We start from the raw sequence: 17189 nt of genomic DNA, 5'->3' as shown, positions 1-17189 counted from the left end.
CTCAGTTTCCTTTTGCTGTCTTCTCCTTTTCAGATCTTTTGAAGTGTAGGCATGCTCCGGGGCCCAGTCTCTGGCATTTGCTCTGTATTCCCTCTGTGGTGTAGATACATACTGTGATGCGATATGATCACATAGCTTTCATTACCATCTTCATGCATGTGATATCAAAATTTATGTCATTAGTTCTGGCCACTCCCTTACATTTCCTACTCTGAACTGTTTTTCCATCTCTAAATTTGCTCTTTCCCAAGCCTCTCCCCTCTTACTCAGTGGGGCCATCATCAGGCTTAGGAGTGGAAATTTCCTGATTTCCTCTTGGCTCTACTCTGTTTTTTAATTGTTGTCTCTGTTTTTGTGACTTCTTAGAAAATTAAAATGTACTGCAAGAATTCATGATAGCCTATGGTGAGTGTGTGAAGTGCGTAAACCTGGCGATTCACAAGACCTGTACCCCTGGGGCTAATAATACATTATATGTTAATAAAAAAATTAAAAATTTAACATAAAAAAAGAATTCATGATAGCAAGATGTTTTCGAGTTATAAGATATAAATTTAAAATGTTAAAGATATTCTCAAAAGGTCTGTTTTGTAACTTTATTTATTTTTCCATCCTCTTGTTCTCTCACTGTTTTCTTCTGTTAGCCGGTTCTTCTTGATAGCAGCAGCATTCTTGCAGATCGCATTCTTCTCATGGACACGTTCTTCCAGATTTTGATTTATCATGGTGAGGTAAGATTCCATGACATTGAAAGCTATGCACATAGGTGCAATAGAGTCTTTTTATTCATGGAAGCTTTCTCTTCTTTACTGAATGACTACTGTTTCTTCTCTAATAAACTTTTATTTCCATTTTTATATAATAGGTATAAAATATGGTTCTTCCTGCCACAGGTTTTTAGACTTCATTTGCAGTTGACCTACCTGTGCTTGTTTTGTCCATTTGTCCATGTACGATTTGATAAATGGATTTTACACAAAGCATAGTGCTGTGAAATTAAAAGCATTGATGTGTACATAGGCATGCCATACTTCTGGTTTTTACCTGAGACATTGAGAAGGGAAAAGCCTTTGTCAGTAGGGAGGGTCTCCCTTTCATTATTTGATGTAATCATTTAAAAAGTATTCCATTTAATGCACTGAAAGTACTTAAAAAATTTATTCCACATGATCTGAAAACTCATTTAAAGCATAAGTGAGGGGCACCTGGGTGGCTCAGTGGGTTAAAGCCTCAGGTCATGATCCCGGGGTCCTGGGATTAAGCCCTGCATCAGGCTCTCTGCTCAGTGGGGAGCTTGCTTTCTCCTCTCTCTCTCTGCCTGCTTGTGATCCCTGTCAAATAAATACAATCTTAAAAAAAAAAATAAATCATAAGTGAATTAGAAGTAAAATTTATACCTTTACTTAATTGGAATGGTACATGACTGAAAAGAGCAGAATATCTGAGTAGCCATTAAGCTTTAGTCCAAGTATTTAGCAGAACTCTGTTCATTCCTGCATTATTTGTTCAGCCAGTAATTAAAATGTTTTCTCTGTGTAAGAAAGCATTGTATTCTGGATGCCTTGAAAGATACAAAGATTCTTTTTTTACAGACCAACACTCAAACTTCTAGTCTAGAATTCTAGTAACTTGTGCAGACTTATTTTTCCTATTATTTTAATTATAAATGATTTTAGATTTGTACAGTAATTGTGGAGGTGTACTCAAAATATCCTTTTAAGTAATATGATCTACGCCTTTTAAAAGATTTATTGATTATTATTTTTAATTGGTACCAGTACTAATATATATATGTATATATTAAGATTTTATTTATTTATTTGACAGAGAGAGAGATCACAAGTAGGCAGAGAGGCAGAGAGGAGGGGGAGGCAGGCTCCCTGCTGAGCAGAGAGCCCGATGTGGGGCCTGATCCCAGGACCCTGAGATCATGACCTGAGCTGAAGGCAGAGGCTTTAACCCACCAAGCCACCCAGGTGCCCCTGTAATTTAATTTTTAAGGATAATGCCTATTATATGACAGAGAGAGGTATTTTGCTGCCTTTTTTTTTTTTAAGATTTTATTGATTTATTCGACAGAGAGAGATCACAATTAAGCAGAGAGGCAGGCAGAGTGAGAGGGGGAAGCAGGCTCGCCGCCGAGCAGAGAGCCCGATGTGGGGCTTGATCCCAGGACCCTGGGACCACAACCTGAGCCGAAGGCAGAGGCTTTAATCCACCCAGCCACCCAGGCGCCCCTGCTTTTTTTTTTTTTTAAATAGCTTGTTAATGTGCTTAAAGGAGAAATCTGAAATGCACATCACTGTTCCTCTGTTAAATACAGGAATATAAAGCCATATAGAGTATATATTGACTGATGCAGTTAAGTTAGAAATGAAGACAAATTTAAATTTTTGGATGATTTAATTACATGATTTTTGGAGCCATTTGCCTTAATAAAAGAATTGATTGAGATGCTCTACTACAGGTCTGTTGTCTTTATAATGTTATTGCTATCATCACTAAATTTTTTCTGTTTATCTATCTTGCCAGAATGTAAAGCCATTGATAAAGACTTTGTAATAGTAGGTGGTTAATTTTGAAGTCTCTGGGAAATCTTCTGTTAACAGAAGTCCCCCTTGTTCATCATAAACTTAAATAAATAGGTTTTAGCTAATAATATAATGTTTAAAATTTTTTCTGGTTTATTATTTCTTTTTACTTTTAAAGGAGAAGAAATGCTCTAATTTTGTATCTATTTACCCAAGGATACAAAAATTAGTGTTCTTGATTTGATAACTGATAAATGAAACAATGATTATAATTTTCTTATTTTCTGAGGATCAATTCCTTTGGAAAAACCTCTTAAAGGTTTTGGGTTGGCAAGAAATTAATAATTCCTTTAATTGCTTTAAAATTAGACCATTGCACAGTGGCGCAAGTCAGGATACCAGGACATGCCAGAATATGAAAATTTCCGCCATCTTCTACAAGCCCCGGTGGATGATGCACAGGAGATTCTTCACTCCAGATTTCCGATGCCGAGATACATCGACACTGAACATGGAGGTAGCCAGGTGAGTATAGTTAATGTTTTGTTGTTAGTATTGTAATGAGTTGTTCCTACTTGCTTTCTTGACTTTAATTTGAAAAGACTGCTTCATAAGGCAAGGAAAGGGGAAGAAGATGGGTAAAAGGTTTTTTTTTTTGTTTTGTTTTAGCATTGAGAGCAAAGCAGTGATTATTGGCCAGCTGCCTAAAGCTAGCAATTTCCACCACCTTCTGCCACCAGCCCACATTTAATAACAGAGCCAGGATGATGTTATGGTGGCACGTCTGCTTTAGTTGAGCAAGAAGAACAACTTGGAAGAAAATGTAGTGTACCTTTCTTAGTATAATTCCGTTAATTCTGTTTATTTAGTGAAGAAGTCTATGAATATGAACTTTACGGTAACATTTTCTGTTTTCCTCATTTTGTCATTTCAGTGCTCTAGAAAATGTCATGTAATGGGAAAGTATATTACAGAAGGCTTTGTGGTTTTTAGAGTTAGGAGGATTTAATAAGGTACATGTACATATACACATAGCCCTTCAGGACCTTTCAGAAGGCTAGGCTTAAGACCCCGTAACATATACTGTTTTATTTATCTATTTATTTGTTCATTTATTTATTTTAAATTTTTTAATTAACATATAATATATTATTTGCCCCAGGGGTACAGGTCTGTGAATTATCAGGCTTACACATTTCATAGCACTCACCATAGCACATACCCTCTCCAATGTCCATAACCCAACCAGTCTCTCCCTACCCTTCTTCCCCCAGCAACCCTCAGTTTGTTTTGTTAGATAGAGTCTCTTATGGTTTGTCTCCTTCCTGATCCCATCTTGTTTTTTTCCTTGCCAACCCCCCCAAAATTCCTCATTTCAGAGAGATCATATGATAATTGTCTTTCTCTGATTGACTTATTTTGCTTAGCATAATACCCTCTAGTTCTATCCACATCATTGTAAATGGTAGGATTTCGGTTTTTTTTTGATGGCTGCATAGTATTCCATTGTATATATATACCACATCTTCTTCATCCATTCATCTGTTGATGGACATCTAGGTTCTTTCCATAGTTTGGCTATCCCTTAACATATACTCTTTTTTTTTTTTTTTTTAAAATCCCTTAACATATACTCTTAAAATAATTTTTATTTCTTCCTTGTAATTTTATTAGAACTATAATAAATTAATTATAGGTTATTGTAAGTTTGTTTCACTTGCTAAAGGCAGGGACCTTGCTTTGATTATTGTTTCCCTAGTGCTTAGCACAGTATTATAAAATAGGTGGTAAATATTAGTAGCTATTATTCAGAAATGGTAGCAGTTATTTTTAGAGCTTTATTATATTTCTAATAAGAGATACCATGTATTGAGAATTTGTAAAGCTGTTAGTACTTTATACACCTTATCTCATTTGATCCTCATAACAGTGCTATTGTTATCTCCATTTTACAGATAATAACACCAAGACTTAGGTTACTTGTGGCCAAGGAAACACAGTAAATGGAGAAGCTAGTATTTGAATCTAGGTGTTCTCACTTCAGAGCCAGTGCTCTGGTGTTAAACTACTTACTCATAGAGTAGAAAAAGATTTTATGTGATACTAAATTTCAGAAGATATGACTGCCTGTGTTTTTCCAGTGTGAAATAATAATTTATGCCTAGTTCTTTCCTTGATGTCTCATCATGTGTGGTGCTATTTTCCTCTTTTATTCTGGTTTTCATGATTATAAGTCTTAGTGGAGAGATGGTTAAAATGTTGGGTAAGTTGTCTTATGGAATAGCCTACAGTCTAAGAAAGTTTGAGAGTCATTGTTTAAAGTAAAAGAATGTATAAGATACCCTTTGCTTTTTCAAGTCTCTGATGATGTTTCAGACCAGGTATTTAGTACATTCCACACTAATCTTGTTGCACACATAAATTTTATCTGCTCAGTTTTGGATTCAACAGTTTATTATTTGTTGTTATGAATGTATGATTTGGAGAGAAGAGACTGCATTTATTTATTTGTAACATGTAGTGGCCCACATATTTCCAAAATTTAGTTTATTTTTTTGAAAGTTGCCTTTTAATAAAATTAATTTTACCAAAACATATTAAATAAAGTTGATTTTAGATCGCATAATGTGTTCAGTTCATATTGATTAAATCTCTTTTTGATGGATAACGTTATTTCATCTTTGTTTTTAAGGCCCGTTTCCTGCTTTCAAAAGTCAACCCTTCCCAGACTCATAATAATATGTATGCCTGGGGACAGGTAAGTGTAAATAGTGGATATTGGAAATTACTTCTTGTGTATTTATAGTTTGTTATTTTAGTGAGAGCTATATTTTCCCCTATGTATTTGCTAATGATTTCTTTTGGCAGAGTAATGAAAAAATGAGTAGAAAATAGAATTAGCATTTGGTGGCATCAGAGAAAATAAAAAGTGATCATATCAAATAGGTAGAATTACTTCATATTCCTAGTTTAGGACTACGCCCTTGAGATAAAAAGCAATATAGTGTATAATATAGGGAGTGACGATTTAAGCTTAATGCTAAGACATGAACTATAAAAGGCCACATATAATAAATTGGAAGAGGTCAGGGATTGTAATTGAACAAGAGAGGCGGAGGTCTGGAAATCTCTGTTAATATATTTTGATTTGTTACAAGTCCTACCTCTTGGTACAATATATCAGCATTTATCAAGTATCCAATATACAGGACTCTGTATTGGTACTTTCCAGTCCATAATGATCATCCTTGCTTTTTTTTTTTTCTTTTTAATGTTTCAACTTTTTAGTTTAAATTCCAGTTAGTTAACATATAGTGTAATACTGCTTTCAGAAGTAGAATTTAGTGATTCATCACTTTGATCATCTCTGCTTTTAAGGAGCTGGTAATCTAGCATTAGAGATAATACACGTATCTTTAAGTAATTAAAATATAAGTCAGTATGAGATATGTTCCTTTTAGAAAGATATTTAGAAAAATATTACAGGGTTTAGCAGAGGAAGAGGGCTTTGAAGAGAGCACATGGTGGCAGCAGGAGACTGTCTGTGATCAGAAAAGGCAACATTTCCTTTTAGAATGGTTACCATTTCAAGAAGTAGAAATTGTGCGAGGAATTCCAGGTAGAGGGCAGTGTAGACTGTGTGAGGTACATAGCACACAGGATGAATAGAACAATAAACTGGAAATGTATCATGTGGCTAAATTGTGGAGGATCTTACATGCCAGGTTGAATGCTGAGGAGCTGAGTCTTTATTTAGTAAATAATAAAATGTTACTGAAGGTTTTTGGACAGGGTCAAATTTGAGTCTTAGATAATATAGGTGAATGTTAGGGTTAATTGAGAGCAGTATGTAGATTGAAACTATATTTTGAAGTAATCCAGATGAGGGTGAATGAAGGCAGGATGGTGAAAAGGAATATATTTTGGTGATATTTTAGGAGTGGAACCAGTGAGATTTGGTTAGAAGTTGCAGGAAAGTAAAAATTACTCTAAAGCAAGACAGCTAAATGCAAAATCTGAATTCTTTTTTTTTTTTTTTTAGATTTTATTTATTTATTGGACATAGAGATCACAAGTAGGCAGAGAGTCAGGCAGAGAGAGAGGGGGAAGCAGGCTCTCTGCTGAGCAGAGAGCCCGATGCGGGGCTCGATCCCAGGACCCTGAGATCATGACCTGAGCTGAAGGCAGAGGCTTAACCCACTGAGCCACCCAGGCGCCCCCCAAATCTGAATTCTGATTGGACTCTGGATTAGAGAAAATAACTATAAAGAACATAATTGGGATAACTTGTGAAATCTGAATATGGACTCTATATCAATTACTAGTATAATACTATCACGTTTCTTGATTGTGATACTATTGTTGTAGTTATATAGGTGATTGTCCATGACCTTGGAGATCTATCCTAAAGGGAGTAAAATATCATGATGTCTTCAACTTATGGAAATTACTCAACAAAAGAAAGAAAAGAAAAGGAAACATATATAGAAACATAAAGCAAATGTGGCAAAATGTTAATCATTGAGTTTAGGTATAGGGTATGTGGGTGTTCATTGTACTTTTTTCTCAACTTTTCTACAAGTTTGAATTTTTAAAAAATAAATAGTTGAGGGAGAACAAGGTAATACAGGATTTTGAGCCTGGGTAACTAGGAGAACGTGTGCCAGGGAGTGGGAAAGCAGAGAGAAATGTTTGATTTCAGGTACACTGAATTTGAGATAACATTTAGATGGCCAAATTGAGGAGGCTATTAGAAATTTGGGTTTGGTGATCAGGGCAAGGATGTGAAAATTGATCATGGACAAGTGATACTTAAAGTCATCACAGCGGATACTTGTTCAAGAGGGAGTAAAGAGGCAAAAGAAGGATGAGATAAACCTTGAGGAATTACAAGTGGTTGGAGTATTTTATAATAGAGAGGTGGAAGGAAAATGAAAATAATACCATACCATGGGGCGCCCGGGTGGCTCAGTTGTTAAGCGTCTGCCTTCAGCTTGGGTCATGATCCCAGGGTCCTGGGATTGAGCCCCATATAGGGCTCCCTGCTCGGCGGGAAGCCTGCTTCTTCCTCTAACACTCCTTATGCTTGTGTTCCCTCTTTGCTGTGTCTCTCTGTGTCAAATAGATAAATAAAATCTTAAAAGAAAAAAAAGAATACCATACCATGTCATAATAGGTGAAGGAGGGCTTTATAGAAAGAAGAAAGGGGGTTAACAAATTCTGAGATGCTGCAGACCTTAAAGGAGGGTGAAGACTTAGAAAGGTGGATGGATTTGAAGACTAGACGGTCATTTGTGGTCCTGGTAAGCAGTTTTAAGTAGTAGTTGAGTACAAGGCAGATCATAAGGAATTAGTGGCGGTAAAGGAGTGGAGGTTGTAAGGAGGTTGCAATCTAGTTTGAGTTCGGGTGGTAGGATAGAAAGATGATTCTTATTAGGATAAGGGCACAGAACTTACTTGTAGTCCAAGTGTAAGGTGCTGACCAAAGAACAGCTTATAGATGTTTAAGATCTTCAAAAGCAGACAGTGTGATCACAAGCACTGTGTGGAGTTGAAGCATTGGTACAGAGGCAGGACATTCCTTCTACGGAACCAAATGGTAGGAAGGGTAATGACAGAGAAAGATGTTGGGGACAGAACGCTCATATTGGGTAATTGCCTGTTTCTTTTAGATAATAGTGGATTATTCATTAAGAGTGAGACATGCTAGGGCTAAAGGACTAGAAAATAGAAAAGATTTAAAAACAGCTATATGGAATAGCTGTTTAGAAATAGAAATAGAAAGCAACAGCAGGCGAGTAAAAGGCTTTTATAGCAGTGAGGACCCATTTTATTTCCTAACAATTTCTAGAGTTTGCTTCCATTATGTTTAACCATGCTTTGTAGTTCAGGCATTGCATCAAAGGTGGAAGATTTTGGGGGTGATTTAGTGCTGGAGATAAGAAAGATGGACACATTAAAGGGAGTGCAATAATTTAGAGCAATGTTAAATGACTATGAGGTCCAGGTTGGGTAGAAGATGTAGTAATTAGGATTAAGGCCCCTTCCCTCTAAATACAGAGGTGCTTCAAAATGTTGCCCTGATTTCTTTGCATACATTGTTTTTCTGGGTGATTACATACACCCCTATGGCTTCAGCTTTCATCTGAGGCTAACTTAACAAATCTCCATCTTTGGTTTGACTTCACCTTGAGCTGTAGATTGGAATTTCTGTAACTGTCTGTTACACATCACTGGAGCTTCCTTTAGACATTTCATAAGCAACATGTTCCAACTTGAATTTATCTCTTTTATACCATCTTATTCTGCGTGACTTTCCTATTTTTACAAAGGGCGACACTACTCTCTCAGTTCCCAAGACTTGGAACTTTAGTCATTTGCATTTTATTTTCTCCCTTCTATCCCTAATTATTCACAAATGGTTTGGTCTCTTTCTCCTATCCATTATCTCCTTTTTCTGTCACTAACTGAGGTCAAGCGCTTGTTACTTTTAACATAGACTGTCAGTGCTTTTAGCCCTGTTTCTTCCATTTTGACAGTGGCCACAGTGGTCTGGAAGCAGTTCTAAGTCAAGAGAACTGTGTAGAAATCTTTAATCTTTGCGGCACCTGGGTGGCTCAGTTGGTTTCGTGTCTGACTGTTGGTTTCGGCTTAGGTCATGATCTCAGAGTCGTGAGATCAAGCCCTGGGTCGGGCTCTGTGCTCAGCGCAGTCTGCTGAAGATTCTCTCTCTCCCTCTGCCCCTCCCCCGGCTCATGTGCTTGCTCACTCTTAAATAAATAAATAACATAAAATTAAAAAAAAAAAAAGGAATCTTTAATCTTTAATAATCCCCTTTGGAATTACATACAGACTCTTTATACTGCTTTTGAGGGTTCTTTATTGCATAATCCAAAGAAGTTTTCTCACTTTTAGCTATAATTTTAGAATTTCTTATTCTTTGAATACAGTAAGCATGTTACCATCTTTGTGACTCGTCCCTATCACCACATGGTAGCCATCGTTTAAGGCTGAGTTCAGAGTTCATTGACTCCACGAAACTTTCTCTTTCTCTTTTTCTTTTTTCTTTTTTTAAAAGATATTTATTTGAGAGAGAGAGAGCACAAGCAGTGGGGAGGGGTAGAGGGAGAAGCAGACACCTTGCTCACCAGGGAGCCTGATGTGGAGCTCAATTCTAGGACCCTGGGATCATGACATGAGCCAAAGGCAGACGTTTAACTGACTGAGCCACCCAGGCACCATCCATGAAACTTTTTCGATGATTACATGACTCATTTGGTATAATATGCCTGCCCCTTCATTCCTTTTTTTTTTCATCCATTTCTGATGTCCCTAAGGAGTGATGACTGTGTCATTTTAATTTTTGACTTTCCACAGTGCCTTAACATAGCATGTATTGAGTATAGTAGATTTGGGCAGGAGAACAGAGATTAGAGTATTGGAGCTTTGTGGAGGTATTTAAGAGTTAAGGAGCCTTTATGATATAGATAAAAAAAATTGAATCCATGATCTAAAACTCCTGAAAGGTAAGGTTTTTATAGCAAGGAAAGGAGCTTATTCTTGGGAAGTGTGGAAGGGGTATAGCATGTGAGAGAAAAAAATTATGCCTGTGTAATGCATATACACATTATCAATATCAACCTTGCCATTCCACTTGCTATGAAATGAAAAGTCAAGTATACTATTATGACATGGAAGTTTGGAATACAGAATGTACCATGAATCAGCCTTTCCGTTATGGTTGAGTCATCTGGGTATTGGACTTAGTTCTGGATCTCACAACTTAAGAGAAACTTACTTAAGAAAATTGCAAGAAGATAGGAAAGTAGGACCAATTACTAAAGTTCATGGAAATGGTGATTAGTCATAATGAAGAAGGGGAAGTTAAAAGACGCTTTAAAATAGTATTCATCAGGGGTTCCCTATCAACTGCCCTTAGAGGCCAGGGGAGTAACAAATGGGTGAAGTTCTTTTTAGAAAATCTCATACTCTCAGTGTGAAGAGGCAATACTTGGGGGTTAGGGGACTCGGGTGGACTACGGTTTGTAGGAAAAACACAGATATCCTTTTTTAGAAGGGGTAGCTGTTCCTCCCCTCTAGCTGATTGTTGTCATTTACATAATTTGTTTTAACAAAGTGTTGTGAGCCCACATTAATGCAGATCAAATAAAATACATCTTTGTGACTGAATTTGTACATTATTAAAAAGCATGGTTTAGTTCATGGAGATAAAACTTGGTTCTTGCTTCTCTGGGTTTAAATTACAACATGGGGGTGCCTGGTTGGCTCAGTCAGTAAGCTTGTGACTCTTGATCTTGGGTTGTGAGTTCAAGCCCCATATTGGGTTTGGGGCCTATTAAAAAAAAATTATAACATGGAGATGTAGTTGGTATGTTTATAAAGAACTTGTTGAGCTGGTAAACATGGAGAGGCATCATTCTGGGCTGGTAGTTGAAAACTATAAGTTACTTATCATTGCCTTTTCTTCTTTGTCTATTATAGAGTTTAATAATATGTGCAGTAAGACTCAGTAAATATTAGGTATTAGTTTTCCTTGTTATCAATGGGGAAAAATAAGTCTTAAGATATTTTATTTTTATTTTTAATAATTTTTAAAAAAGATTTATTTATTTATTTGACAGAGACATAGAGGGAGAGGGAACAAAAGCAGGGAGAGTGGGAGAGGGAGAAGCAGACTTCCTGCCAAGCAGAGAGCTGGATGTGGGGTTCGATCCCAGGACCCTGGGATCTTGACCTGAGCCGAAGGCAGATGCTTAACAACTGAGCCACCCAGATGCCCCAGGATATTTTATTTTTAAAGATTTATTTGTTTATTTTAGAGAGAAGGGGAGAGGATCTCAAGCATACTCCCTGATGAGTGTGGAGCCCGATATAGGACTCAGTCCCATAACCCCTGAGATCATGACCTGAGGTGAAATCAAGAGTTGGTTGCCTAACTGACTGAGCCACCTGGGTGCCCCAAAGATATTTTAAAATAGGAAAGAAAACCTATTTTAAACTTTGAAGTTTAATTATTATGACCTGTAAGTAGAGGCATTAGAGGCATAAATGAGAGCCCTAAGGTCTTTATTGGCCTATGCTTTTTGTAAGAGAAATTATGTTAATATTTATTTGCTTATTTATTTGACAGAGAGAGACAGCGAGAGAGGGAACACAAGCAGGGGGAGTAGGAGAGGGAGAAGCAGACTCCCCACTGAGCAAGGAGCCTGATGTGGGGCTGGATCCCAGGAGTCTGGGATCATGACCTGAGCCGAAGGCAGATGCTTAACAACTGAGCCACCTAGGCGCCCCAGTGTTAGTATTTTTATAGATAATAATAATAATAACTGATAAACTGAATCTGTACTGTTTTAGTTCCCATGCTGAGCTTCTTATGCACTTCTGTTTAATCATTAAAACACTCTCATGGAGTGGTAACTATTAACTCTATTTTTCAGAAGAGGAAATTAGGCTTAAATAGCGTAAATAACTTAGCCAAGATCACATAGCTAAACCGTGCAGGGTTTGGACTTAACTATACGCCATCTGACTGGAGAATATGAATTTTTAATCATTAAGCTAAATCGATGATTGCAGTTTAGGGAGTTAACTTGGTAGCCAAGCATTTTACTAAAAATTATACAATCTTGCACTTTAGTTTTCTTTTTGTCAGAAATCAAGTACCCAGTGGTAAGTTTTATCCGTAGATGGCCTGAAGAGGGCACCACTGCAACACTGCTTCCCCACTGCTTCTGTGCTTCATACACTGAGTGATAGAAAAGCTTGGATCTTACTGCCCAATCATGGATATAGTTGAAGAAGAAAAAAGGTGCAGTTGAAAAATTAAGATCAGCTGCAAATTTTTGATAAGTTTGAGTTGAGCATTAGTATTTGTAATTTCAAATAAGATCTCTACAGTATATAAATTAGAAAATTGATGTGTGTTTTGTCTTGACTGGTTGAAATAGATCTGGGATTGGGTGAATTGAGGTGGAAAACGTGTAAATTGAAAGAAAATCAGGAATAGTTACCAAAAAAAAAGGAAGAGCTACCAGCTTATTATGAGTCTAGGTCATATTTTTGAGGCCTTTGCTTCTCTGTGTTAACTGTGAATGTATAATAAGGAAAAATATTTCAGTGTTATAAAATAATATATTTCTCAGAAGAGGTAATAATAGCTCACACGTTTATTCCTGCTGTGTATGTCAGGTATTGTGCTGTTTCTTTACACAGTTGAACTCATTTAATCATTATAACATCCATATGAAATAGGTCCTTTTGTTATCCTTATTTTACAAATGAGGAAACTCAGACACACGGAGGTTATGTAACTTCTCTTCCTCAAAGTCATACAGGCAGTAAGTGGCTGAGTAAAGAATTGAGCCAATGCACTCTGTCTCCAAACTCCAAATTCTTATTCCCAGTGCTGTTGTCTCCCTTCATTGTCTAGTTTTTCAAGTTTTTTGAATTTGAAAAAACATAATAAAATTGATTTTCCTTTATTCAGGAGAGATTATGGCACATCTGTGGCAATACCAGACTAGAATTTTTGAAAGATATAAATCCCAGTCTCCTATTTGTTACTTAGTTGCTGATCTCTGAAAATTACTCATTTGTTTTAGATTTTTTATATTTACTTATAAATGAGAACTTAAGTATCAGGTGAAAAATTTAAAAATCCACATAGAAAATCTTTCAGAAAACTTTTTTCTTGCTACAATAGATTTCACTATTAGTGGTTTGGATTACCAAAGTCATCCTACCAACATAGTTTTTATTAAAATAGAAGTTAGGAATTTTCCTTAACTCTTGTTAATTACTTAGAACCTACAGAGATCAATTAAAATGACTTGAATGAAAATGATAAGCATAGTTTATTTTTTTTTTAAAGATTTTATTTATTTATTTGAGAGAGAGAAAGCACGAGGAGGGGGAGGGCCAGAGAGAGAAGCAGACTTCCTACTGAGCAGGGAGACTGATGTGAACTCGATGGAGGACTCCAGGATCATGTCCTGAGCCGAAGGCAGTCGCTTAACCAACTGAACCACCCAGGTGCCCAGCATAGTTTATTTAAAAAATACTGTAAATATGCTTCCTTCCAGCTGGCATGTCTATTAAAATATGTGCAATTTCTTTGTTTTTATTTTTTTTTAAAGATTTTATTTTTTTTTTTTTAAAGATTTTATTTATTCATTTGACAGACAGAGATCACAAGTAGGCAGAGAGGCAGGCAGAGAGAGAGAGAGAGAGAGAGGGGAAAGCAGGCTCCCTGCTGAGCAGAGCGCCCTGATGCGGGGCTTGATCCCAGGACCCTGAGATCATGACCTGAGCTGAAGGCAGAGGCTTAACCCACTGAGCCACCCAGGTGCCCCAAAGATTTTATTTATTTGAGAGAGAGCATATGAACAGGAGGAGAAAGAATGGGGCTGGGGAGAGGGAGAAAGAATCTCTTAAACAGATTCCTCACTGAGCACAGAACCGGACATGGGGCTCAATGCCGAGACTCGGAGACCATGACCTGGGTGGAAACCATTCAGAGAGTTCGAGAATTCAAGAGTCAAATGCTCAATCGACTGAGCCACACAGGCACCCCAAAATATGTGCAATTTCAATTTTACTTAGTAGTCAGGCAGCAGTAATCTCACTAAGACATGTATTTATTCCTTAGTAGTGATAAAGCTCCAATACATTCAAGACAAATGAACACTTTACTACTGTAAAGATTAAATTGGTTACATAGCTATTCCGATTCTGTAGTGCAAATCTGGTGGTGTCCCCTTGGGGCAGTGCATGCTCCACAGGTTAATGGACACGGTTCACAGCAAACCTGTCCCCAACTTCAGATGCCAGCTGCAAGTGGGATCCCTGCACTTCTGACCAACTAGCTACAAATTGTGTGTGTGTGTGTTTGGGGGTTATTAGTGCTCCCCACACCTCCCCCCACCTCATGTTTGACAACTCCCTAGAACAACTCACAGAAGCACTGTATTTATGATCACAGTTTTATTACAAAGATTGCAATTAAATACCAGCAAAGAGATCGCACAGAATGAGATCTAGGAGGGCTCCAGATACAGAGCTTCTGTGTTCTTTCCCCATGGAATGAGAATGTGTTATCCTCCTAGCATATTGATAAATCTGTTAGATAGAAGCTCCACTGAGCATTGGTATCCAGAGTTTGTTCCTTTACTACGAAGCCTGATTGATTGAATCTCCAGTTCCCTTCCTCTTCTTTTCCTTCCCTTGACTTCACTTTCCCTCCCTAAAGGTCAGGCTATCCTAAATCCCCAGCCCTTTGATCACATGTTGATCTTTCTGGTGACTGGCCCCCATCCTGATTCATCTCATCTTAAAGCCTGAACTCAGGTGTGATCGGAGGGGCTCATGAATAATAAGACACTATTAGGACATTCCAAGGATGTAGAGACTTTCTCAGAGGAGCCAGGGGCAAAGGCCAGTCAGATTATTTTTACAACAGGAGCATAGGCATTAGTCTGCTTACAGTGATTCCTTGTCTGTTGCAAACATTTGCTTTTACATTTTAAGGGACGTTTTAATCATAGCAAGTATCTTTCTTTTCCTCTAGGAGTCTGGAGCACCTATTCTTACAGATGATGTTAGTTTACAAGTGTTTATGGATCACTTGAAGAAACTTGCTGTGTCAAGTGCTGCTTGAAGTGCTAAACATATTAAGGACTCTTAAGAGGATGAAATAATATTTCAATTTCCTTTTTTTCCTTTTTCATTTTATCTGTGGAATCCAACAGAGGTATCTCTCTAGACTCTATGGTTTAAGACAACATGTGGAAAAATGTTCACATTTGTAGATTAAGCTGGAATATAAGAGCAATAAGAACAAATTTATTTTGCTTGCCACAGTATTATGACTGGGTTTAGAAATCTGAGATCTTTATAACTTAATTATGTTAGAGAGTAAAAATAGAGTTGGCCTTGTACTACAGAGATAGAACTCATTTGTGTATTGCAGAAAAATCCAAAGTGGCACTGAATGTCCTTGCTGATTTTTTGAAAACTTGTTTCTTGGTTTTAACCAGAAAGTAAACAAAATCATCAATAGTTATGATAAATGCGAACATTTTTGCCTGTTTATTGAAATATATCTGTGATTTTCAAGCACTTATGCATATACTTTTTCTGTACTTATTCTGTTAAGGCAGATTTATTTTTATGATGATTTGTTTAGGAATTATTTGACTTTATATAAGGTAATTTTCATGAAGATAATTTAATGTTTTTGGTCATTTGGAAAAATAGTTTAGAGATGAAAAGTTTCTGGGGTAACAGTTCCATAACTGACAAAAAATGTGGAATTCCCATAAAGTACCCAACTTACATGATTAAACATGATAATTTTTTTAAGAAGGGTGATTGAAAATAAACCATTTTGTCATAATGCATTTTAGGAAGTCTGCAGTAAAATAACTGTTGTCACTACTAAACCAAAATTGATTTTTACTGCATGGTTATGTTCTTTCCCCTTGTTTTTCTGAGGTAAATTTTACATTATATCCTACAGTATTTTAACACTATTTTGGGAGTTTACATATTACTTCTTATTTTTGCTTCCATTTTGTGAAATGTATTAAGTTGTTCTCATTGAAACAGTATTATATAATATTTTGTTGAATGATATCATGTGATGCTCAGTTTTATTTTGATTTATTCATTAGTATCATTCACTTTTACCTTTTAAAGTTTACTTGTAGCAAATGTTTACATTGCTAAAGCCAGATGTTTGACAATGAAATTTATATCAAGTACTGCAAATAAAAGGTGGTGCTATGATAAATGCTTAGAAGGACAGTTTGATGATTGTACTTGCATGAACACAATCATATGATAAAACAGAAACTTAAAAAAATGTTTATATGTTATATTCAATTAAATAAATTGCTCTGTTCCATTTTATTTGATTTGAACTGTGCTAGGCCTAAATACCAATAAAATATACTTTTTCTGTGTTTTCCTGCTTATTTCGAAGTCTAGTAAAGCCTGAGAAGCCTAATGTGGAATTAGAGCAGTTATAAAACCTGCTATGAATAGATTACAAAGTGTTCATTTTTTTTAAATGGCAGCTTTATTGAGATATAATTCACATACCACATAGTTCACACATTTAAAGTGTACAGCTCAGTGGTTTTTAGAATACTCAGAGTTGTGTGATCATCACCACAATCAATTTGAGAGCATTTTCATCTTCCCCAAAGTAGTTTTTGCTATAAGGAAATTGTGTTTTGGAGTTAGCATATTTTGAATTGAATTAAGCCCCCGTGATGGTGATACATGTTTAATTTGCGTGGCCCCTTAATTTATGCTCTTTAAGAACACATTGCTATTCTTTTTTTTTTTTTTAATTTATTTGACAGAGAGAGATCACAAGTAGATGGAGAGGCAGGCAGAGAGAGAGAGAGAGGGAAGCAGGCTCCCTGCTGAGCAAAGAGCCCCATGCGGGACTCGATCCCAGGACCCCGAGATCATGACCTAAGCCAAAGGCAGCGGCTTAACCCACTGAGCCACCCAGGTGCCCCCACATTGGTATTCTTGAGTGATAAGTCAGTACTTGCCCCCACACTGTGCTTTCCTTCCAAATCAATTACAGCTGAAGCTGCTAAAGTACCTCTGTATTTAAGGATAAGG

General features: G+C 36.7%; 1 protein-coding gene across 3 annotated transcripts in view; it reads left to right on the top strand.

The window, feature by feature from the left end:
* LOC111161007 (protein transport protein Sec23A) overlaps positions 1 to 16543 on the top strand; it is a 63507-nt gene extending 46964 nt beyond the window's left edge. The window contains exons 17-20 of one of the 3 annotated variants that reach the window (XM_022524456.1): positions 645 to 731; positions 2901 to 2978; positions 5260 to 5289; positions 15118 to 16543. In XM_022524456.1, coding sequence (XP_022380164.1) covers positions 645 to 731; positions 2901 to 2978; positions 5260 to 5289; positions 15118 to 15207 — 285 coding nt within the window. In that variant the 3' untranslated portion in view covers positions 15208 to 16543. Of the gene's footprint in view, positions 1 to 644; positions 732 to 2900; positions 3057 to 5223; positions 5290 to 15117 lie in introns of all 3 variants that reach the window. The other 2 variants (XM_022524447.1, XM_022524438.1) reach the window with 2 other exon arrangements.
* Positions 16544 to 17189: the final 646 nt, after the last annotated feature.

This window comes from Enhydra lutris, unplaced genomic scaffold (genome assembly GCF_002288905.1).
Source record: "Enhydra lutris kenyoni isolate GAN:26980312 unplaced genomic scaffold, ASM228890v2 scaffoldscaffold4, whole genome shotgun sequence".
Taxonomy (NCBI): domain Eukaryota; kingdom Metazoa; phylum Chordata; class Mammalia; order Carnivora; family Mustelidae; genus Enhydra; species Enhydra lutris.
Note: the sequence above shows the minus strand (reverse complement) of the source record. Positions and strands in the feature narration are given on the sequence as shown.